Source organism: Suricata suricatta, chromosome 5 (genome assembly GCF_006229205.1).
Source record: "Suricata suricatta isolate VVHF042 chromosome 5, meerkat_22Aug2017_6uvM2_HiC, whole genome shotgun sequence".
Taxonomy (NCBI): Eukaryota; Metazoa; Chordata; class Mammalia; order Carnivora; family Herpestidae; genus Suricata; species Suricata suricatta.
In genome coordinates, this window is record NC_043704.1 from 186,303 (window position 1) to 211,464 (window position 25,162).

The 25,162-nt window shown below is 52.5% G+C and overlaps 1 protein-coding gene across 1 annotated transcript in view; it reads right to left on the minus strand.

The window, feature by feature from the left end:
* DIP2A (disco interacting protein 2 homolog A) overlaps positions 1-25,162 on the minus strand; it is a gene marked incomplete at its 5' end in the record, with an annotated part of 87,019 nt that overhangs the window by 10,626 nt on the left and 51,231 nt on the right. The window contains 14 exons of the mRNA XM_029940585.1: positions 201-331; positions 811-920; positions 2,850-2,961; positions 3,099-3,220; positions 6,880-7,003; positions 9,206-9,286; positions 9,370-9,479; positions 10,344-10,545; positions 17,182-17,296; positions 19,155-19,282; positions 19,701-19,781; positions 20,213-20,349; positions 22,259-22,398; positions 23,725-23,839. Of these exons, the coding sequence (XP_029796445.1) occupies positions 201-331; positions 811-920; positions 2,850-2,961; positions 3,099-3,220; positions 6,880-7,003; positions 9,206-9,286; positions 9,370-9,479; positions 10,344-10,545; positions 17,182-17,296; positions 19,155-19,282; positions 19,701-19,781; positions 20,213-20,349; positions 22,259-22,398; positions 23,725-23,839 (1,708 nt within the window). The remainder of the gene's footprint in view (positions 1-200; positions 332-810; positions 921-2,849; positions 2,962-3,098; positions 3,221-6,879; positions 7,004-9,205; positions 9,287-9,369; positions 9,480-10,343; positions 10,546-17,181; positions 17,297-19,154; positions 19,283-19,700; positions 19,782-20,212; positions 20,350-22,258; positions 22,399-23,724; positions 23,840-25,162) is intronic.

Genomic DNA, 25,162 nt, shown 5'->3' on the forward strand with positions numbered 1-25,162 from the left:
GCACACCTGCACGCTCACCCACACACCACCTGCACACTCACCTGCACGCTCACCTGCACCACTAGCTGCGCACACCTGCATGCTCACCTGCACCACTAGCTGCGCACACCTGCACCACTAGCTGCACACACCTGCACGCTCACCCGCACCACTAGCTGCGCACACCTGCACGCTCACCCACACACCACCTGCACACTCACCTGCACAGACACCACAGGGCGAAGCCGAGGCCGCAGTAGGGGTCAAGGCAGATGGCGATCTGCCTCGAGGGGTACAGCTCACACTGTAGCTTTATGGAGCGGCACAAGGCACTTGTGGCTGCGTGTGACATCTGGAGTACAATGAGAGTCCTGGTCAGTGATGTGAGGGGAGAGACCAAACAGTGCCTGAAGGACCACAGCCTCCGGACACATTTATTTCCTTAAAGGATGGCTGTTCAAATCCCCATACAAACCAAATACTATAGAGAAAATTGCACACTAAGAATCTTCTAAATGACATTTCAGAATAATAAAAAATTTTAATGGAGCTCTTGGCTCCTGGTAAGGAGACAGATCCATGAAAGCCGCCCGCTCCCAAAGACAGTCAGAGATCGGAGTTTAGATGTTAACAGAGAACAACAAAATATGTACTGCTCCCAGGCTAACCTAACTTTGGGGGTTTACTGGTATTTAACACAACTTCAAGGACCAACAATGTCGCTTCAAGCTCTGGATAGGTGTGAGGACCTGCATGACCCCACACCCGCCATCCTCTCCGCCCACCGCAGCAGAGGCTGAAGCCAGTTAGAGCTATGATCAGAGGGCTCACCTTCACGCCTGCTAATATTCCTGTAGTCGATACACTGAAGTCCAAGTACGCGAGCAGGTCTGGGGACGGCGGCCTGAAAATGCTGGCCACCTTCTTTTTTGGCATGTCATCTGTTGAGCCAGAGATACCAGTAATGTTAATGCTACTTCAGGCTCTCATAGGGAGAAAGAAAACGGGATTCATAGCTGGGGAGTCCTGAGGAGAGTGAGCGCAGAACACAGGGAGACCCCGAGACGGCAGGCCATGTGGGTACGCGGGGAAGCTCACTTTAACCTTCAAGGAAACGCCATGTGGGGCAGACCCACCATGACTCCTTTGAACGTGTGGGGACAGCGGGTGAGGTGGACACAGAGGGTAGACAAGTCACACAAGCCGCACGTGAAGCTGCTTCGTTTACCAGTGGGAGAGGCCAGAGGCGTGGGGACCTGCTGGAAGTCACAGAGCCTGGGGCAGAGCCGATGTTAACAAGAACTCTGACCCCAGAGAGAGAGCTAGGGACGGGCTCTCGGGGCCTCTGTGCTTCACCGGTCCTATGAGACCGAGAAGTATAGGGGCCCATCCCGCTAAAAAGCCTGTTGACATCCCGCTGTAAAGTACCAGGAGAAACACACATATCCCCAGCTTGTCTGGAAGATGTGACCCTGGTGCAGTGGGGTCCCTCAGTTGAGGATCAGGATTGAGTCACTCATTGTCCTGGGAGACTGAGTGTGCAAGGCTGTATGGCTTGTTGGGCCCTGCTTTCCTTTGTTTTAGAAAATGTGCGCCTGACCTCTTGATCAAAACAGATCGGAGACTCGAACGGGTTTTCCTATTACTCATATTCCTTGTTTATTGTGGTTTCAGTATATGGGCAGATTTTTGGATTGAAACTCCCTTCCTGGTCAGGGGCACCTTACCTGCAAACCATTATATTAATCTTTAAAGAAAAATGACCTTTTCTTAAGCTTCAGTTAATATTAAACTATATACGTAGAACAAGACCCTAGTTAATGTATTTCGTTCCTGGTTTGAACTTCTGTAATAAATTATGTTCTTGTTTTTGATTTTCTGTTCTCTCTTCCATGAAAATAATGATCTTTTTTGAAGCATGTGATTCTTACCCTAAACCTCAAAGTTAAAAACTATGTAATCATTTTTTTAAAATGATGTAATCACCTATGGCATATAAATCACTAAACATCACAGTAAAAGCATAGTGGCACTACCACCATTCACGGTGTCTGTGTTCTTTCTTATAGATACTGCGCCGACACCAACCCCCTACTCAGAGACCCTTAGACAGTGGTGCGTGGGCTGGTCCCCCGCAGGGAAGTAGACATGAGTGAGGCGAGGGCTGGGGCCCACGCACCTTGTAGCAAGCTGGTGAGCAATGGGACTCTTTGGAGCCAGTCTGCTCCTAAGCCCACCCTGGCCCCACACCAGCTAACCTGCACCAGCCAGCTACCTGTGCCTGCAGATGGGTATTGGGCAGGGGGCACAAACAACACAGTCCCTGACCTCTTGCCTGGATAGCACCGCAGATGCCTGCCAGCTGCGATGGGAGAGGAGGGACTCCTGCCTACTCAGTGGCCGGGACCTCAGTTCACCAACAAATCCTGTGGGTGCTACTAGGTCGAGGTGTCTCGGTTGACCTCAGGGTCCAAGGCACAGCAGTCCAGGGGTTTACAGCCTTCTTGGTTGGCCCACAAGCATTTCGTGGGACACAGCAGCAGTCCCCAGTGATGGGGATGAAGGACAGACGTGTGTGTGCTATGGGACACGTGTCCTCACAACCACCGCCTGCTGTACAGGCATGAGAGCAGTGACAAGAGCGGTGGTCTGTAGGCACACAGGCTTCGGACAAGGCTCTTTGCTCCCCACCTGTTCCGAGGCCTCACCGGGCGGGAAACCAGGAGGCAAGGCTGCGAGCGCCCTTCCAGGAGCCTCCTCACCACTTCCTTCAGCTGCTCTTACCTAACTTCTACATTTTGGCTGCAATGATGCAATTCCTGCAACCAAGAAAGTAAAATGCGCATAATCACTGGCACTGAGGCAGGTACCTGTATCTAGAATGGTCGGCCAAGTTCTGACGTCCACGGCAGCTGCCGCGTCTTTGGACTTGAGCAGCCGCATGATGGCCTGTGTGGTGAGGACGCAAGCAGACTTGCTGACCTGCAGAGCACAGGGGTTGAAGGCGAGAGTGAGACACGGGGCATGGGAGAGAGGGCAGGTCGGGAGAGGAGACCGCCGGTCTACCCGAACAAGGGCCCCCCAGCAGGCCTGCCTGGCCGTCCATAGTGCACAGGTACCTCCACGATCATCTTGACGGTGGGAAGTGTGGTGGCCAGGTTCTGGGGGTGTGGGGGCCGCACGGTGACAGGCACGCAGCCGCAGTACAGGCAGCCATAGAAGGCGGCAATGAGGTCCACCCCTGGGAAGACACGTGGTCAGAGAGGGTCAGCGCAGGCTGGAATGTGGCTCACAGCCCCGAGCGCCGTGGAACGGCAGAGCAGGTGAGACAGGTCTCCGTGACGCCCTGCGTGGGTCAAGCACAGCTTCTCTAAACCAGTACGGTACTGAGCCAAGGGAAACTGAAGGACTCCAGAGAAACCTGCTTTTTACTCCTTTTCCTGCTTCTCTTCTTGCTAGGATCTGCACCCCCACTTTATACATGCCTCAGAATGCAAATAGTGTGTGTCTTCCTTATATAAACAAGGAGTTAGTGATTTCTCTACAACAGATCACATCCAAGGAAGGACCAGGTGAGCATGACCGGAGGAAGCCATCATATGCATAGTCTAGACCACGAGCGCTAAACAAGCGGACACCCAGCGCTCCTGGCTCCGAGAGGTAACACCCGGGCTCTCGTCTTTGTGCTTCAGCCCCTGGATGCCTGAGAGGACCTGTGCACCGACCACCATCCTCAGTAAGAGCCCTCAGACCCTTTCTGAGTTCCCCAGACACTGTGGCACGTGCATTCCCTCTGTATCATCAATACACTCTCCCTTCACCTCCTGCCTTCCTGCCGTGATTTCTATCCTGTGCACAGCCAGGGGACCTCTTGGCTGGTCCTGCATGACCCCCTCGGCGTCCCCAGGCCCAGCTTGCTGGCATCAGTATGTGTTGAACTCAGTGCTGTCAGGGATGCACAGAGAACTATCCTGAAAGGCTGGGGAGAGGCTGGGGATCCATGGTACGGAGGAGGTCACTGAGGGCAGGAGGCCTAGGCCTCGGGAGCAGCACCATGCCTGCCATTCCCGTGTGCAGGGGCCAAGTGCAAGAGGGGTGAGCGAGGACGGTAAGGAGCCCTTCTGAGGGCAGGCTGCCCAGCTTGGAGGAGAAGGCAGGGAAGGTGGGGAACACCAAGGCTGCACCTCCTCTCTGCACATGTGTCCCAGGCCAGGGCACCCCACCTTGCTCTGGACCATACATCGTGACACACGACCACCAAAATGTTCCTTCAAATTTCTAAATGTTTAAAATTCCCCATATTTAAAACTTAGGGGGAATTATACCACACTTTAAACCTGTACTTCCACCTTGAATTCAGTTCCAGATGAGACGCTTGCCCCCTCCCCAGAACCATGGAGGCCCCTCTAGATGCTGCCCCTCAGAGCACACCAGACCCTACCTGTCAGCCTCGGGCTATTTCAATTCCAGAGTCAAAAGAAACATGCCAGCTTTAACCTGGCTGGTGGATTTCACTGGATCACAGTTCCCAACGCTCCATCTGCATTAATGAAGTGACGCTGAGGCTGGCCGCCCAGTGCCACAGGACCACCCCTCTGCTCTGTGCCGGTGGGGCAGCCGGGAGGCCTGAGTGAAGGGATGGCAGGTGCTGGCGCACATTAGGCCAGGGCACACAGCACAAGCATAGCCTCAAACTCAGCACACCGGACAGACATCACGAGGAGCTCATTTCCTTGAGCTCACAAAATTCATGCTGTTCCCTTTATGCACATCTTTCCTCCTGTCCGTGGAATCACCAGGTGAACAGGTGGGGAGACTCTAATCCCACCAGCACCCCACTCTCCTGCAGCTTTCGGAGACTACGGGTTCTTAATTCCTTGGCTCTCACATCCCTTTGAAAATTGGAAAAAAGTCTCGGATTCCCTCTTCATTCCCAAGAAACACACAACACATGTGCTTGTGGCATTTGCAAAATATCTGCGCCCAAGGGGAGGTTCTGGGCCTCCCCGGCTGGGCCACAGCTCAGTCCTCATAACCTGCAGCCCACTGACTCATCTTTGCGGCAAACACAGTGTCGCTTCTCCAGGAGCGCCCTGCAGCCTCACTAAAGGAAAACCATCTCAACGTGACGGCCGTGAGGCTCAGGTGTCTCAGGAGTCCTCTGTAGCACATCAAAGTCCTTCTGGAGGCCTCTGCCTCCACCTCCCCAACTCCACAGTATGCACCAGTCACTCCTCCCAACCCCAGCGCAGCTCATTCTGCCCCACGGGTCTTGTCCTGTTTTAATAAAATCATCTTTTGGCACCAAAGACATCTCCAGAATTTTTTCTTGGCCTTCGGCTCCAGACCCAACCATTCTCACTCCAAAACCTCATAGAAACGAGGGTAAGAAGAGAGGCTGGATTTGGAACGGCTGTCTCTGACAGCACAGACACAAGCAGCAAGGAGGGGATGGAAGGCAGAAAAGCAGGTGCAAACCTTGTAAACTGTTTTCAAAATTCATTTTGGTGGTTACAGTATTTGTGCAGTTACTCTGAGCGCTGCATGTGGTGCAGGGCTACACAGCTGAGCAGGCACAGGGTATCTGAGTTCTGTCACTTGTCACCTGAGTTCTGACGAGCAGGACTCGTGTGGAAAAAAGGAGACATATGGTAGGCGAGGTTTGCTGAAAGTCCTATGATCCTGGATTTGAATGGAACGTAACACTATGAACTCCGAAGGCAGTGCCTCTCTGAAGATATATTTATTTATAATTCCCAGGTCGGCTGGCTGAAAGCGCCAACAAAGAGCAGCCGATCCAGGAGAACTTGGCGTCTCTCATGCCCAGATTTTGTTCTGGAAACACGGGGGGCTCTGTGGAGAAACGGCTGATCCTAAGTCTGGGGTAGGATGGGCACTAGGGGGGCTTGGAGCACCCCGTCACAAGAGACATGAGGAAGCAGTCGGGAACTAGTGGCCACGTGCTAAGCCAGCCAGAACAGGCTCCTATTGGCCAAACGTGGCAGAACCTAAACTTCGATAAGGAAACTAACTACAATGGATGAAACCCAACAACTATGTTTAAGTCTGTGCATTCATATTCATATGTATGTGTTTTTAAATTCATTGCTTGGTCACCTTTCGAGTGTGATAGGAAACAAAATTCATTTCATAAAGGACCAATAGAAGGAAAGAATCAACACATATGAATTCTACCATTGGGTAGCCAAATACTAGATGACGGGGGAGGTTTCTGTGTATTAGTTCTGTGGCCAATAAATGAAGAAGAAATGAGAGAATTAGAGTATCACGGTTTTGTGACCCCCAAAGGATTAATGAATGTTGAACACTGAAGCCTCAGTCAGTGGCTGCTAATGTCACCAAAGGAGACACCAGCCAACATGGGCACTTACAGTCTTGGCAGAGACCACGGACCGAGTGTGACCCAGGGCCAGGATCTAGCCGCCAGCCTGCTGGAAACACGGGGCCAAGTACATGCTGCTTGCACCTGAGCGTGCGCTGTGCAGCACCTGGGCCGTGGCACCTCTGCAGGGTCCGGCCGGGTCTTCAGTAAATAAGTTATAAAACAGGGAAAAGGGAGACTTTAAACACAGATGGAATTCAAAGGAAACTGGGAGACCCAGCTGACGTGCAGGGCGCGCTCGCCCACGTGCTCGCACCCTGAGGAGCCGGAAGAAGTGACCACAGAAGTCGGGGGCACAGGCTGCTCCTGGGAGAGCGGAGGAGGTCATGCTCGGGACAGGGAATGCTCGGGACGCCCGGGCACCTGGCCAAGACCTATTTTCTGACGTGCCGGAGGTGACGAGAGTGTCTGCTCCGTAATAACAAGGAGTCCCAGTGAACGCAGAGCGGAGGGAGGTGCACCGGGTGTGTGTGCGCCGGGCATCCAGGCGTGCTTACCTGGGGGGTAGACCAAAGCCACATGGTCCCCGACGCTCAGTCGCGCCTTCTCCATCAGGGCGGCGGCAACCCTTTCAGCCCTTTTGTGCAGCTGGACACAGGTCGCGGTGCTGGTGACGGTGCCCTAGGAACGCAGTCCCTGGCTGAGCGGAGCTGGGGGGCAGGGCGCGTGCTCACGCTGGTACACCCTGCCCCTGGAGCCCCCGCGGTTCGGGACCGGACCGTGCCAGTCCCACAGACACATCTGCTGTCTTTGCCCGTCACCTGAGGCGTCCTGCGGGACTGTCCGAGGCGGCGCTTGGGCCGCAGCAAGGACGAGCCTGAGCAGTGCGCGGGCGGCTGCTTGTCCAGGACAGTCGGAGACATGGCCACTAAAGAAAACGCTTTCTCCTTTTTTATAAAATATCTTAAATATAACACGTTATAAAGAATAATGCCATAAATATCCAAGTTCTCATTACCTAATAATATTTTGCCTCACTGTTTAAATTTCTCTTTTTAAAAATATGTCATCACCACTCTGCATACTACCCTCAATTCATCCTCACCCCGCTCAGAAACAGCCATTACCCCGAACATAAACACACACAGGAATCACACCGAACGAGCAAACATCCGTAAGCTCCGCGGCCCTGCACGTTAGAGCTCCCATCCCCCAGTCCCGGCCTGCGCCGCGGGGGGGCCTGGCCCTGGCCGGACCCACCTCCGCACGGCCCCCCTCCCCCATTCACTTTGCGGCTGCCGAGGACAGCGGGGCTGCTGAGCAGCTCCCAGCAAATGATTCCTTCCCTTGGCTGACCAGAGGCGGGCTGGCCTCAGAGCTCGTTTAGTCCTTCTGAAGACAGGTAACAGATCGTCTCGGTCTAAACATAATGCCCCGGAGCAGACCCGCCTAAAGGGGGAAGCCCTTGCTTCTCCTAAACCGGTCCTTACACTGTGCCGGCCAATGTGCGTGTATGCGGAGCCAGGCACATGGCCCTCGAGGCTTTGAGAGGGGACCCGGCTCGCGCTCCCGCCCCCAGCCGCGGTGCGGGACGTCAGCGCCGGGCAGATCCAGGGAGCCCAGACACCCGGAGCCCGCCGGTCTCCTTGGAGGACCGCTTGTGCAGCCACAGGCCTGCTCCTGGGTTAAAGGCCAGCATGTCCTCAGGGACCTAAGGACAATTCAAACCCGAAGAAGACCGACAAACCAAAAGAAATGCAGTTTTACTGGTGAACTTGAGAAAAGCCTGGAATGGATTTGGAGAAGGCCAGGGCCAGTGTTCCATTGGCTCCTCCTGAGTTCTCCCTTGGCTCTTCAGATGGCCAAGCCCTGCACACAGATGCCTGCGGCCGCTCTGTGCAGCCCCCACCCCGGGCCTCCTCTCTGGAGAAGCACTCCCGAGCTCAGGTGCTCAGACTGCACACCACACGAGGGCACGTCTCTCCTCGCCTCTGAGCGGCCCGGCCACTGCCCGTAATTGTTAATTATTGGCTGTCTCCATGCTTTAGAACTCCATCAGTCATAAAATAATTGTTAACTGAACACTGTTCTACATCTGCAGACACGCAGGGAACGAGGAGCATCAGTGTCTGTTATGGACTGGCTTTCCCGCAGGGAAGACTCACGTCAAGTGTCCTGAGAGCAGGTGGCCCTGTCCTCCTATTTAACACCGTGTAACTTGGCAGTTGTCAATAAATAGTTTTTGAATGAAGAGACAGTGGGCAGTAATGAGCAGAAACAAAAGCTGGACCAGCATTTTCTAAGAGCACAGTGACCCGCCCTTTCCTGTGTCAAAGCACACACGTTCTTACAGCCTGGGTGTCGGCCTGCGGGACGCATCTGAGGCAGGGTTTTTGTCATTAACTTGTCATGTTTCTCTAGTCTGTCTACTGGCCCACACATTGGAAATGAGAGCTACAGCCTCTCCTTCCTGTCTTAAGAACTCTGGGTATAGTGTGCATCAAAAGGTGCCCAAAATCCTGACAGCGAATTTCTGAATCTCTACAGGATCAGGGCAGTTAGCAGTGTTTGCCACGTTAAGTCTATAAACAAAAAAGTCTAAATTCCTAATTTTTACAAAATAAACATTTCCTTCTAACTCATCTTACAAGCATACTGTTTTTGTTTTGTTTTTACAAGCATACTGCTCATAATTGAGAAAGGAGCTAATGAGAATTCTTCTCAAATACAAGACGGATGGAAACGTTACCGTGTGAATTATGTGAGAGCTGAGTGCTCCACAAAGAACCGGGTAGGTGGGGAGGATGGCCCGGCGGCACCCTGCTCTCCAGGCAGGGACTCCAGGGACAGACCCCGGGAGCTGAGGAGGGATAGGTGACCTACCTTGGCGTTGAGCAGCAGGAACAGCGGGTGGTCGGGGGTGGTGTGCGCCCGCCACTGCAGCACGTCGGGCAGGAACAGGAACTGTGCAGAGAGGCCCGTCAGTCCGTGGCCTCGTCGGGGAGGCACCCGCCTCGTGTTCCCGGGCACCGGCCACTGGCCGTTACCTTTCTCGCCTGGTCGCTGTCCTCCAGGTGAGCCAGCTCCCTCCCCGAGGCCTGTGCGATCCTCTTCCCAGCAACCAGGTTCCCGACGATCATGGAGGCTGGTCCAACCTCTGGGAAACAGGGGCGGAGACTGAATGAGAAGGCGCCGGCTCTGGGCACAGAACTGCCGTGTGACTGTACATTTCTCTCTTCACTAAGCTACAGACGCCCAGGAAAGCAGCCACTAGATTTATAGTAAGTGATGCAGAGAATCTCCCAAATACCAGCAATGCCAGGCTGAGAAACTGACCAAACGGCAGATACCTGGGGGTAGAAGATCGGACCTCAGCCATAGCAGAACGTTTTAATAGACTGCATTGTTTTACTGCATTTTACATAAAAAAGAGGACATTATATCTTCCTGAGTAAGTGTATTTTATTTAATGATATCTTGTCTGTTCAATAATTAATGCAAGTTATTAACATTTACTAAAAATTTACACAACCAAAGGAACAAAAATAACAGTCAAAGCAGGCTTTAAAATTAGTTTTTAAATGTGTGAAATGAGGGACAGGAGAGTGTCCGTTTGGGCCTCATCAGCTACACGGCACGGCGCCTGTGCCCTGGCCCCCACAGCCCTGGCACCACGGAGGGTCCTTCGATCCTGAGCCCCAAGCCTGCTCTTGGGCATCACTTGTACTTTCCGAGAGTCACCGCCTCGCCTTCCAAGCCTAAGATGCCGTCAGCCACTCACATGGGTTCCAGCAGGCACGTGAAAACCACACCACACAGGTGACATGATGACGTTTTCTCATCTGTGCCTTGGGTCCAAGGAGGCAGGAGATGGCAACCGACCTGAAGTGCCACCCCCTCCCTGTGGCCCCTAACCCCAGCCCCAGAGGTGTGGGGCCCACGACGGCTGCACCATTTAGCCACGGCGTGGCAGCCGCTAATATTAAGACTGATTAGACAAGTACTGTTCTGCACGACTAACCTGGTTGTTTCTGGCGAGGCTTGGGGAGGTTGGTGACACAGGTGTGAGGGCACATTAGTACGTTACATGGGTGCAGCATCCCCTCAAGAAACCTCTGCTTGGTTTCAGAAATGTGAATCCCTCCGAGGGGAGCCTTAGGCAAGGTGTTGGCAGGAACCAGGGCCAGACAGTAGACGCCCACCTGGTGGATGCTGTCGATGGCCTGGAAGGGGACAGTAACGAGTTAGGAGGCGCTGTGGCTGAGATCTGGCACACGAACAGCTGCATTTGTGCACACGCTGACCCACTCGACGCTGGCGAGCAGCTGGAAGGCTTGTGAGGTGGGTGAGAACACGCAAATCCAAAGGTCAAAGAGGCAGTGACCCCTGAGACCTTCTGTTCAATAAGCAAACACAGAAAGACGTGTGACCATTCCCTATCAGGTAACACACATATGCATACGCATGTACATGAATCGGGAACTGCTTATGTTAAAGAAAGGAAAGTTGGAGAAGCTGTGAGGGGCAGAAGCGGACTTCTCTGAAAACCCCTGGCGTTCAGATCTGACTTCGGAGCCACGTATATATTTCACATACAAAAACCTTGGAATTTTCAAAGCATTCCCCAACGACTGAAAGTAAGATAAAACATATGAACTCAGCCACACTGGAATCAGGTGGGTAGCAAAGCGCCAGAGAGAGGATCTATTTATTCAAACCCGGTAATTTGATTAGTCTGCCCTGTGAGGTACGCCCTGTGGGCAAAAAGAATTACAAACACACGTTACGCCGCTCTTGGAGACCTCGCGGTTTAGAGGTAGCTGGAGACTGTTACCTGGAGGCCGCGGTGCGCGGTGTGGCCTGACGCACACGAGTGACTGCTGGGAGTTGTCCAGGTCTGCAGTCTGCCAGTGTGGGAGAAAGGAGATTCGTGGCTTACGTAAAAACCCTGTGGTCCAGAATCGGCTTGGAACTAGCAGCATAAACTCATGATGTAGGTTATCATTTCCTACTCTGTCCACTGAAAAAAGCCCAGAAACAGTGACAAGCAGCAACGTCAAGTGCCCGGATGATGGTCACCAATTCCATTTGCCCTAGGAAGCAGCAGGGTCCCTAGAGTCCCCACCGTGACATGTTGAGGACATGAAAACACACTGCCTTTCCTCAGCATCTGAGCTTCCTTGTCTCTGGATGGCCTCAGAGAATCCCAGGGGAATGTCAGAAGGGCTCAAGAGCCAACCTGAGGGGCTCCCACTGACCACTGAAAAATAAAAAAAAACTGTAATAGATTGAAACGCATACAGTATGTTTCAACCCACTAGTTCTTCATGAAAAGATAAACAAAACTCAGTGGTCACTAATAGAGGACTCTAAGAAAGCATCTCAGTGCTCTGAAATCAATCCTTGATCTTGTTTTCCTTGTTTCTAGGCTCCAGGTCACCTTCAGGTGACCAAGGAGGACATGGCACTCAAAGAAACTTCTAAGGCTGTTCTGGTTAATGATGCGGAAGTAGCGCCACTGTGAAGTCCTAGCAGATCCGTGACTACAGGAGCGCTAAACATCACACGCCGCCTTCCATGAAGAATTTTCTCAGAAAACTGAACCTGGGTCTGATCGGTCTTCTGGATGTAACAACAATGTGCAGAACTAACGACAGGGGTCAGACGACTGTGTCAAATAACGCCACAGAGGGACAATCATCAGAATTCAGGCTAAAGAAACATACTGGCCAAACAACTTAGTTCTGTCCATAAACTAATCACAAGAAAAATATGATAAAAAACACATAAAGACCTATCCCCACCAAGTGTAATTTTTTACCTCATTTTGATCCTGAGTCTAACAATCAAACTAAACATTAAATAATCAGGGAAGTCTGAATTATGAGAAGATATTTAATTACAACAAGAAATTACTGTTATGATAAAAACATAGCAGGTCAGAGGGAACGTACCTCCCTAAGAAAGGCCGTACTTGGCAAGCCCACAGCCAACCTCATCTCAACGGGGCAAAGCTGGTCAGGAACAAGACAGGGATGCCCACTCTCACCACTCTATTCAACATAGTGCTGGAAGTCTTAGCTATGGTAGTTAGGAAAGAAAAAGAAATAAAAGACGTCCAAATTGGAAAGGAAAAGTAAGCTGTCACTATTTATATATGACATGCTCTTATATACAGAAAACCCTTAGGACTCCACAAAAAACTGAATTGATAAACACATTCAGTGAAGTCACAGGGAACATCTGTTGTGTCTCTATACACCAATGAACCATCAGAAGGAGAAAATAAGAAGCCAGTTCCATTTACAATTGTACCAAAAATAATAAAATACTTAAGAATAAATTTAACTGAGGAGGTGAAAAGCCTGTGCACTGAAAAACTGACCTAGATGAAAGAAATCGAAGACATAAAAAACGGATACTCCGTGCTCCTGGATCGGAGGGTTAGTATCGTTAAAACACCCACTCTTCCCAAAGCAATCCACAGGTTCAGTGCGATCCCCATCAAGCCTCCAATAGCATTTTTCACAGAACTAGAATAAATCCTAAAATTTGTATGGAACCAAAAAAAAAAACCAAAAAACAAAAACCCTCAAATACCCAAAGCAATCCTGAGGAAGACCAAAGCTGGAGGCATCACCCTTTCATGATTTTGAACTATATTACAAAGCTACAGTAACCAAAATAGTATGGAATCGGCATTAAAAACAGACAGACAGCCCCCGGGTTGCTCGGTCGGTTAAGCGTCCAGCTCTTTGCTTTCAACTCAGGTCATAATTTCATGGTTCATGAGTTTGAGCCCAGCATTGGGCTCTGCACTGATGGTGTGGAGCCTGCTTGGGATTCTGTCTCTCTTCTCTCTGCCCCTCCACTGCTTGTGTATGTGTGCTCTCTCTCTCAAAATTTATAAATAAACTTAAAAAAAAAGACATACAGATTGAAGGAATTAGAATAGAGAGCCCAGAAATAAACCCATGCATAGAGTCAACTAATTTGACACAGGAGGCAAGAATACACAATGGGGAAAAGATGGTCTTCAATAAAGGGTCCAGGGGAACTGGGCAGTCACATGCGAAAAAAGGAAACTGGACTCCTTTCTCACATCATCCACAAAAGTAAAATCAAAATTGGTTAAAAAGTTGAACATAAGAACAGAAGCTATAACACTCTTAGAAGAAAACACAGGTAAGGAGCCCCTTGACATCATCAGTGTTGGTGATGATTTTATGGGTCTCACGCCAGAAGCAAAAGCCACATAAACAAGTGCGATCACATCAGAGAAAGCTTCTGCTCAGGGAAGGAAACCATCAACAGAATGAAAAGACAACCTACTGCACTGAGAAAATATTTGCAAACCACATATCTGATAAACGGTTAAGTTCCAAAATATATAAAGGACTCATACAACCCAATAACACAAATAATCCAAATAAAAAATGGCAAAGGGTCTAAATGGGTATTTTTCCAAAAGAAGACATGCATATGCTCAACAGCATATGAAAAGGTGCTCAACATCATTGGTCATCAGGAAAACGCAAATTTTAAAAAAGAGATATCACCTCATGCCCGTTAGAATGGCTACTATCAAAAAGACAAGAATAAACAAGCATTGGTGAGGATATGCAGAAAAGGGAACCTTCATGCACTGTTCAGGGGAAATCTAAATTCGTGCAGCCACTATGGAAAACAGTATGGCTGTTCCTCAAAAAATTAAAAATAGATCTACCATATGATTCAACAATTACACTACTGGGTATTTCCCCAAAGAAAACAAAAACCCTAATTCAGAAAGATAAATGCACACCTATGTTTACTACAGCAGTATTTACAATAGCCAAGATATGGAAGCAACCCAAGTGTCCCTGGAGTGATGAATGAATACGTGACTGAGTACGACCCAGCCATAAAACAGGAGACCTTGCCATTTGTGACGGCATGGATGGACCTCGAGGGTATAACACTAACCAAAATAAGTCCATCAGAGAAAGACAAATACCACGTGACCTCACTTACACGTGAAACTTTACGACTGTGCTCCCAGATACAGAGAACAGACTGGTGGTGGCCAGGGCTGGGCTGGAGGGTGGGGGAAATGGGTGAAGGGTCAGAAGGTACGAGCTTCCAGTTAGAAAAGGAACAAGTCCCGGGGGGCCCCGCACAGCGTGGGGCCCACAGTTAAAGATGCTGAGAGGGCAGATCTTACACGCTGTCATCACAAGAGGGGCACCTGGGGGACCAGTCAGTTAAGTGTCTGACTTGGGCTCAGGTCATGATCTCACAGTTCGTGGGTTTGTGCCCGGCATTGGGTTCTGTGCTGAAAGCTTAACTCAGATCCTAGAGCCTGCTTCGGATTCTGTCTCCTTTTCTCTCTGCCCCTCCCCCACTCACACTCTGTCTCACTCTGTCTCTCTCTCAAAAAAAAAAAAACCACCTTAAAAACAAAAACAAAAACAAGAACAAGAGGGGCACTTGGGTGGCTCAGTTAGTTAGGCATCCGACTTTGGCTCAGGTCATGATCTTGTGCCTTATGGGGTCGAGCCCATGTTGACTGACAGCTCAGAGCCTAGAGCCTGATTCAGATTCTGTCTCCCTCTCTTTTTGCCTTCCCCCTTCTCACACTCTCTCTCCGTCTCAAAAATGAATAAAACATTTAAAAAAAGGTCTCATCACAAGAAATAAATTTGTAATTATGTATGGTGATAAATGTCAACTAGACTTACTGTGGTGATCACAGTATATATAAATATGAAATCATTACATTGTATGCCTGAAATTAATATCATGTCAATTATATCTCAATTTAAAAATAAATAAAAGATATGGCACCTGGGTGGCCCAGTCAGTTAAGCGTCTGATTTCAGCTCAGGTCATGATCTCACGGTCCTTGAGTTCAAGCCCTGTGTCAGGCTCTGTGCTGACAGCTCAGAGACTGTAGCCTGCTTTGGATTCTGTTTCCTTCTCTCTCCTCCCCTCCCCTGCTCATACTCTGTGTCTCTCTCTCTCAAAAATAAATAAACAAATAAAGAAATTAATAATTTTTAAAGATGTGATAATGGTATTTCTTGTTTAAAAAAATAGTAAAATCTTTACAGATAAAATGTGACATCTGGCATTTGCTTCAAAACACTCTCAAGGGAGGGGCTCCCAGGTGGCTCAGTCAGTTAAGCATCTGACTCTGACTCAGGTCACGATCTCATGGCTTGTGAGTTCAAGCCCCATGTTGGGCTCTGTGCTGACAGCTCAGAGCCTGGAGCTGCTTTGGATTCTGTGTCTCCCTCTCTCTCTCTGCCCCACCCCTGTTCACATTCTGTCTCTCTCAAAAATAAAACATAAAAAAAATTCCATAATGAAACCAACATTTTCTTAGAAATAAATGTGGCTTACCAGAGGAAAAACAATAATCCGAAGCTCAGGGTTTCCCAGTCCCCCTGATGTGTAGACAGCTCCCGTGCCCTGCGGACTGTGCCTCTTTCATACAAGCATCCTTTCTCAGGTGGCCATGGAGCCTCATGCAATTCCACACAAGCCCACACAACGCCATGCGCTGACTCCACACAACCCCCTTCGACAACACCATGTGACAATCCCATGCAACAATGCCACACATGACCTGAGAGGGCAGGACACCAGAGAACTTCTCTAAAAAACTGGCAGTAGTGAGTTTCACCCGGAGATCTGTACACTATTGCCCATAGCAGATTTTATTCATAACCGTAAAAAATGAGCAACCCAGGTGTCCATCAAGATGGAAATCGGTAAGCAAAGTAATATAACTCAGCAATAAGAAGGGAGGAACCGTTGATCCACACAACACGAGGAATCCCAAAAACATGCCGAGGGAAGGAAGCCAGACAGAAAGGCAAACAGCCTGTGATTCCCTTGACACAGACCGTCCGTGAAGGCAGGAGGCCGGCCTGGGCTGCCCACTGGCGCCCACGCGAGGCCCGCTCTCCGGGCCGGGCAGTGGGCGGAGGCGGAGGACGCCAGAGGGATGCAAAGACGCTGCATCTTAGTTACCGTTGTGGAGTAGTTCCTGGGGTGCATACTTTTGCCAAAACTCATCAACCTGCCCACTTAAATATGGGCTCATTCTACATGTGCATTCCGGCCAACCAAGTCAAGGGAAAACCCCTCACTGAATGGCACCTTTAAAGCTGGTGCGCTTTACTGGATGAAAATTTTACCCCCTCACCCCAAAGAAAATACGCTGAACTCCAGCTCAGTGTTTAAGACATGAGCGCCCTGCTGCAGTGCAGGGGAAGGTGGTCCTGGTGAGTGGGCCGAAGGGACAGACCGGGACGAGCAAGTGTAACAGCATGTCAGTCGCTGCGGAACCTAAAGACTGTGTGTTAGGGACTTCCTGTGTAATTCTTTCAGCCTTGCTGCGTGTTTGGCATTTTCATCAGAAAATGCTGGAAAAGCACTGGTGTGGAGGAGCACGAGCTCTTACTTCTCACCAGCCCCCGGGAGGACGGCCTGCTGTGAATCCAAGTAAGAGTCTCTCTTGAAATCATCCTAATTGCCAGATTTATGGGACTGCTGTTTTAGGACACACTAACCCTTGTAGAGCATTACACAGTTTCAAAATGCTGTTCTCCATCCTCAGAAAGCCCGTGTTTATTTAGTGCCCACTGTATGCAGGCAGTGCAGGGTGGAGGGTTCTAGAAGCCACGATTCTCAGTGGGTCAATCCTGTGACCAAGCAGGGAGCAACCGTACATGGCCTGCTCAGCACAGACGCAAGAGGCGCTCCAAGCATGGAGTGAGAGACCAGGGCAGGTGGGCAGGGCGCTGAAGGAACAGAGGGGGACAGCCGTACACCTGGACTCTGAGAGGCAGCGGCCAGCCGCCCGGGCCCACCTGCAGCACACGACTCATCCACTGGAAGCTGTCCTCCTCAGAGGCGTCAGGCCGCTGCTCGGCCACAAGCACGATCCGGTCATCGTGCAGCACCGTCACGGAGAACACGGCAATCCTGGGGGAAGACGAGGACAAAAATGACCACCCAGCAGAGGACCCTGAGCAGGACACAGACACTTGCTCTCACTTGGACAGTGCGGAAGTGCTAGTGTTTACAAGCTGATCTAGCAACTGGTCGCTTGCTGAGAATTTAAAAAGTGACCAGTCCCTAATCTCATAGAGTATGGCTGAAATAAGTCCTAAGTCACTAAAACAAAAAGGACTTTGGAGGAAAGCAAAACACTGATGGGCAATTTTCCTTAATTATAATACATGTGATACATTTCCATTTGCAGAAATCTTTGGCCAAAACGATTATGAGTTATATGAGTTATACGGTGGTTCAGTCGGTTAAGTGTCCAACTCTAGGTTTTGGCTTGGGTCATGATCTCATGGTTTGTGGGTTCAAACCCCTTCAGGCTCTGCATTCATTGTGTGGAGCCTACTTGGGATTCTCTCTCTCTGCCCCTCCTGCCTGGCTCACTCTCAAAATAAATAAATTTTTAAAAATTCCTTTTAATAACTTAAACATCCTTAAAGTTAAACAATAACTCAACATCCTGCTTCTCAGATGCTGCCTTCCCTCCATGCATGTGCCCTCTGTCCCGGGGTTTGCTTTCTGTATGCCAGCCATCTCTCTTTATTTTTCAACTTTCTATTTCTTTACTTCCGGAGAAGTTCTTTAAGCTGACTTTCCAACTTACCACTTCCTTCTCTAGCTGTATCTATCTTACTGTTTACTCCATCTATCGTGTTTGACAGAACAAAGAACTGCTTTCATGTGCCAGCATCCCGGGGGGTTGTTCCTGCAGCGCACACTCTATTGGCTATGGCTCTATTTCGAGGTGGTTGTGGTGGTGGGGACAGACAGGTACCCTGTCCAATGGCAGATGTAATCCCCCAGACCCCAATAATGATTTGAGACGGCATGGCCTGCTCAGGATTGGCCTTCATCTCCAGGTGCCACCAGGTTCCGGTGGCCTAATCCAGCCCAGAAACAGTGTGGGCCACCCTGACCTTATCCCTATGGACCCCCACACCAACAGTGTCCCATTTCTGCTGTGAGGGCAGGTCATGATGTGCTGGTGTCCCATGCTCCAGGCACCCATACAAGCCTGCCCTGCTGGCTTTTCCTGGGTAGTCACACCATACCCCTGTCATCCAGACCTACGAGAAGGACCAGCAGTACCCACTATTTGGCAGAATTCCATAAAGATTTAAGGAGTATTTAAAGGCAAGGTCTGGTCAGGCTCGGGGGTACCTGAGTGTGAGTAACAGGAATGCCCCCTTGAGAAGAAAATTTAAAAACTTCAGCCAGTTGACTGGGCCAACGGCTGCTTCCTCCAGGACAAAGAGATCAGGAGATGAACAGAATCAGACAGGGTTTCTTCTCTTCACCCCCAGCTACCCAGGGTCTAGGCCAGAGGTCCATTTATTTGCTCAACAGAAATGAGAATCTTTAAAGGGCTTGCTTAACACACTCCGAAAAGCTGAACTGATTCTTATCCCAGGAACAAGGTCAGACCTCCGTGTGTCTCACTAGACCTTAGCAGAAGAGACTCGGGCCACGGGTGATTTCAGAGAAACTGGTACTTGACTGTTTCGGTCTACGTGTCTAGGTTCTAGGATGCTGACCCAAGTGCTCCGTGGGCCTCCTCCTCAGAAAAAGCCACATGAGCACTGGGAGGTGAGGACAGAACAGGCTCCTGCCTGCAAAGATCATCCTTTTCTTTACCAAGTTGTTCTGATGGGCAGGAGGTTTTAGGGTTTGTGTATTCAAATCACTGGGCTTTCTTTCTACTGAAGACAGACTTCTCAAACTTTAAGTAGAGAAGGGATCTAGGGCCACAGCACAGGGACCCGCAGCGCATCACCTGCCTCTGTAGACAAACTTCATGGGCTCCACAGCCAGCGCGGTGGCCACGATGTCGTCCGCATTGTGTCTACGAACTCCAACCACCATCAGCCCATCCAGCTTGCCCACGACAAAAACCAGGTTATCCTGGAAGCAAGGACGCTGGTCAGGACTCAGGACACGCAGGCAGGCCCTGTGGGGCAGGCGGCTGATGACTGTTCCACGCAGCCGAAAGCACTTGGAAACCAAGGAACAGACAGGGTCCACACGGTCCGGGGGTGACTATGGGGTGGAAGGGTCCTGAGGCTGGTGGGCAGGGACGGGGGCCAGGGGACATCTGGAGGAGAGTCGGCATAGGAGAGGTGAGGCTGTATAGGACTCCTACTGCTACCGGGCCTGCAGGCACTGGGAACATTCTGAGCGGACAGTCTTCTGTCGCGGTTGCTGTCCTATGCACTGCGGGACATGGAGAGAATTCCGTGACCCCTAGACACCCGCTAGGTGTGGGCAGCATCTCCTCTACTAAGGCGTGGAGGCCCAGGTCCCGGCAGCAGAACATACTCACAGGCCCGACGAAGCCCAGCAGCCCTGTCCTGGTGAAAGGCCTGTCAGACACGGGGGCTCCTCCTGCTGTGACTGGGACAGTCTGCACAGAGCAGGGAGGGGATGGTCAGGCTGCGGTCCATGGACAATCAACCAGCTGGTCAGAAAGACCCAGTGGGCAAGCAGCAAGCTTGGTACACACGCTGCTTGCTGGCAGATGAGGCTGTGGCCCAAGGTTCCCTGGGGGGAAGGAGTCCCTGCCAGCGGATGAGACGCTCCTTGGGCTCCCACACCCAGCATGCCTTGTGTCCCTCCTGATACCCCCTTATATCCACGTGCCCAGCGCCTGGCCCAGAGGAGTGGGCACTCGCTGGCCTCATTGCAGCAAGTCAACAGTGCCAGCACGCAGAGGGCCGCTTCCCGGTGCTGACCCAGACCCCTTCGCGGCAGAAGAGCCGGTGCACCCTGCCCAGCGTGCCGCATCGGTGCGTATGGAAACTGACTCCAACACAAAGGTCACGAAAAGGTACAAACCTCAAAGACGCTCTTTGTGATTCCCATCAGCCCATAGTACGCTGTGCCAGTTGCGCTGGAACTGACACATAGCTCTCCAACCTCGTCGGTCTTACAGAGGTAAGGGGTGCCTTCCACCTTCACAACACACACATCGGCTAAAAAGAGAAGAAGCCCTCAAAGTCATAAACAAAAAGATACACTTAAATGGGTCATTCACAGAGATCTACCTGCTGCTACGTTTGCAGTTATGGGAACAAAACACTATATACGCCAAGTGCTCTGAGGACGAGTCCCAGGACATGCAGAATCCATGCTCTGCCCAGCGTAAGCCTATGTTTCATATGCCGTGTGTAACCAGAACACAACGTACAAGCCCGGGCTGACAGGATCTGCGCCCCCGCGTGGGGCCCTCCACAGGACATGCCGGCTGACACCGTAGTTCCCTTGTCATCAAGCAGCTCCCTGGCCTTCTGCCAGCCCTGGGCCTTGGGGGCCTTGGGGACCTTGGCTGTCAGGTCACTGCAGCCCCAGGCCGGCCGGCCCTGCCACAGAGCAGGCTCACCAACAGCTTCCAGCAGAAGAGTGACGTGCACGCCAGAATGCGCAGCGGGCCGTTAAAACCAGCTCGGCCGCTCGGTGATGAATCAAGCAGCCTGTGGTGGCCCAGGCATCAACTCGAACACATCCTCCTCCCCAAAGACAGGAAGCAGGCAGACAGAGAAGGGGCACTCACCCAGCTACTCTGTCTATTCACAAATCTGACCACGTTCTGTAAAGTGGAGGCCGGTGCTCGTGTGCAGCACCGTGAGCCGAGGGCCCACAGCCAGATACTCTCACAAAACGGGGCACGTAAGTCCACTTCACGTGGAGGTAGACACAAGCCCCTTGGGGCTAACACGGTGCAAGGTTAAGTATCTGCTTGACAAGGCGCCATAAGCCCTCACCAGGCCAGCCGGCTCTGTACCTGTCCCAGCAAACACATGCTGACTGGGGAGCACCACACGCGCGTGCACGCACACCCACACCCCCACACACCCAGGGGAGCCCTATCCACACATACCCCTAGGGAAACACTGCGCGCGCACACACACACTCTTAGGGAAGCAAGGTGCACACACAGACTCCTGGAGGAACACTGTGCACACACACACTCCTGGGGGAGCAGTGTGCACACGCACACACCTAGGGAGTACTGTGCACACATACTCTTAGGGGAGCATTATGCTCACACACATGCATAGAGAGGAACACTGTGCACACACACACTCCTGGGGGAGCACTGTGCTCACACACATGCATATAGGGGAACACGGTGCACACACACGCTCCTGGAGGAACACTGTGCACACACAGGCCTAGGAAGGTGGTTAGGAGAGCTAGCCGTGACTCGCAGAAGGGCCTGCATGGTGAGAAGAGAGAGGAGCAGCTGTGAGGTCACCACAATGAGGGGCACCCCAGGGCAGCATGGACAGAGCACCCCCCATTCACAACTGTCACCGGGGCCTTCAGGGCTGGGCGCAGTTATCAGTTTCCCTCTGTGACGCTACAGGGAACTGCAGGTAGGCTGCTCCACTGCCCTCCATTCAGGCCCACGGGGCCCAAGAGGCAGGAGAGCTCACATTGGCCTTTGTGGAGCCCAGGGGACTTTTCTGGAAGCTCAGAGTCGTGCTGCTAATGTGACACACACACCTTGCTGCTGTAACCCAACATCAGGCTGTTAACAGACACTGGCGTGCTGTGACGTTAAATGTCTCCGCGTGTGTGATGCATGACGCGTGTCCCTGGCCAGGGACTGCTCCATTTCCCAGACACCAGAGAAGCACAAGTCAGGCACGGGGGCCACAAACACACCCTTGTCTCTTCACTCGATCTTAAATTTAATACAAAGGCAGGCAGAAACTGAAAAGATACATTGTAAATTAAAACCCCAATTTACACAGAAAAACACTGTTAACAAGCTTTGACTTGTGTGCTTGCAGAGCACTCCTTCCAAACCTGGAGCACTTCGGAGTCTCGTTAAGTCAGCGCTTACAGGACAAGACACACCCCAGCGGTGTCCCTTACCTCCAGGCAGCACCTGACCCACATCCTGAACAGTAAGAACTGACAACTTCTCTTCAGTGTCAACTCTGATCACGCCAAAGCTGAGACCGCTCATCGACAAGACAGCTTTCCTTGGAGGAGGTCCTCCCAGGTCTGGTGGCCTAGAAAACAAAACCAGACTAGCTGACGAAGGGACAGAGCCCATGGGGGAAGGGCCCAGGGCCCACGTGGCCTGCAGGACAACGCTGCACCAAAGCCCCTGCTCGGCGCCACACGCTGTGAGGACCACTGGCCACACGCCTGGCCGAGGCACAGGGCGCCTGGAGGTGCCGCAGCGTCTCCACCCGCATGCTGCTCCCCACCTGGGGGCCTGCGCGTGCCTCCCACCCAGAGGCAGGTCTGCGTCCCTTCCTTCATCTGGTGGGCCTGTGACAACAGCGTGAGTGACGCGATGTGACTTCCTAGGAGAGGTCCTAATGGTGACTCAGCTGCCACCTGGCTGTGCTGAGACATTTGCCGGGAGCTCTGGGCAGCCTGGCGAGCAGAATGCCGTGCCCACAGGAGGCCCAGAACAGCCCACCCTGGAGGCCAGAGACTGCGCAGGAAGCCACGTCTGCCAGCCCGAGACCGTCTCGCTGCAAGCCAGAACCGGGCGGTAGAGGCCTTCCCAAACTCCGACAAAGAAAGCCGGAGAAACACAGCGGCTGTTGCCGGCAGGTGTGGGAGTGGGGTGTGCAGCCGCAGCTGGCAGCTGAGTGACAAGGGTCAGTGTTTTCTCCAGTGAGAAAACACACTGTTGAGCACGAGAAATCACCACAGAACAAAGGAATGAAGAATACCTTAGGGTTTGTGAAGGGTCTTGCTGAGATATTACAATTTTAGGATTCATGAAAGCGCAGACTCTTCATGAATGTACTAATCTAACATTCTCAGCTAACCATACCGTACTCTGCGCCAGGATGGCACTCGGAGCTGCTGTGGACAAGAGCCCTGGGGCCGGCAAGAGGTGACCCGGGAAGGGAAAGGTGGCCCGGGAGTGACGTGGGTGTGGGAGGAGCGCCGGAAGGATGAGAGCCTGCCCTCTGGGCTGACACAGAGGAGCACAGGCGGCCCCTGGGGGCTCCCTCGTGAGTGGGCAGGCACTGAGCTCGGGTCAGGGTGCTTCTCCCGGAAGCCTGAGGGCCACGCAGGCACAGAACCCCGTCCGTGGCTGGCAGGAAGAGCTCTGGGCTGCCATGTTTACCAAGGCTGAGGAGGAGGAGAGGCGCTCGGGGAGCACAAGCCCATGATTACAGCCCCCACCACCAGCAGCGGGGCGAGGGGCTGTGCCCGGGGGCCACCCCATCACTGCACACGCCTGGGAACCTGGCGCAGGATGGAGCATTGAATGCTTCAAGATTCCTACCGCTTAGAGACAGGCTGGCCAGTAAACCAGCTGTGGGAGCGAGAACTCTGCGTTTACAAGACAGAGCAAGCAATCATATTACCTGCGGATGGCGACCGTCAGCGCCTCGGGAGAGCTGGCACAAGGACAGATGACCTCCGGCCTCAGCCCTCTAGGCTGGAAGACATTGAGGAACGCATCACAGGAGGATATGGACCCTGCGTGAGACAGAGGGAGACAAGGGGGACGGGCCGTTTCCATAAAAAGCACAGTGCAGTCTGAAATCACCAGCAGAGAAGAGTTAGAAATTCCTCACAGGAAGCCTGTGTCTAACCCCGGCTGTGTTTCTGGGTTCTACCTCACAGCCAGCCCCGTCCTCACCCTTCTCGCAGGTCTGCAGAGTGAGAGGGGACAGAGGAATGCTTACAGGGTGACCCTTCCCCCTCGTGAGGCCCAGGTGCACGTGACTGCCTGCTGCCGGAAGTGCCTCGGGGCCAGGGGGTCCTCCCACCCCCATGCACGGCTTGCCTACGCAACGTCCCCAGGTGGCCCCTGCTTCTCCCCTGCTCTCCCCGGCCAGTCTGGGGTGTCATGGATATGGACACTCAGCTCCCAAGCAGGCGGGTGCTGCCTGCTCAGGGCTGCAACCATTGGGACCCCAGGGCTGCACCATAAACCTCAAGCTCTCTGCCACAACGAGACCCAGGAAAGGGAGGGGCCCGTGTCCCGCTCGTACTGGGCACGGGCAGGCAGCAGGGGACACACAAGACAACCCAGCTTGTTCAGGGGCATGCAGAGTGGCAGGATCTGAGGTCTGTGGGGGAGCAGGCTTGGCGAAGGGCTTCCTGGTAGAAGCCTAGCGGCTGGGAGGGTGGAGCGGTGCCGGGCAAGAAGCTGTCGGCGGTGGGCAGAGCCGAGGTTCTGCAGGGCCCCTCAGGTGGCTTGGGGACGCAGAGCAGGGAGCAGCTCTCGGTGTCTTGGAGGCAAGAGGGAGCCCCGCTGGGCCCAGGTGTGGGTGGAGGAGCCAGAAGGTGGGATGCTCTCCTGAGCGGCTGGGGGATCCCAGGGCATGGGGCTGTCGGGGCCGTCCTCACAGGGGACTAGATGAAAGGCCCGCCTCTGGTCCAGGGTGGTTTTGATGCTCAAACAGCAGCACACAGCTGTTAAGCCCACAAGAAAACCCACCTGCCTGGTGGAGGGCGTCGTGCTGCATAGAAACCCCACCAAAGGTCAACCGAGCCTCCCCTGCGACAGGCCTCGGACAGCCCCCAACAGGCAGCCACTCAGACCCTGCACGGAGCCCAGGGCCCCCCGACAGAAAGCCATGCTCAGACCCTGCGCGGAGCCCAGGGCCCCCCGACAGAAAGCCATGCTCAGATCCTGCGCGGAGCCCAGGGCCCCCCGACAGAAAGCCACGCTCATATTCTGCGCGGAGCCCAGGGCCCACGACAGAAAGCCATGCTCAGACCCTGCACGGAGCCCAGGGCCCCCCGACAGAAAGCCACACTCATATTCTGCGAGGAGACCAGGGCCCCCGACAG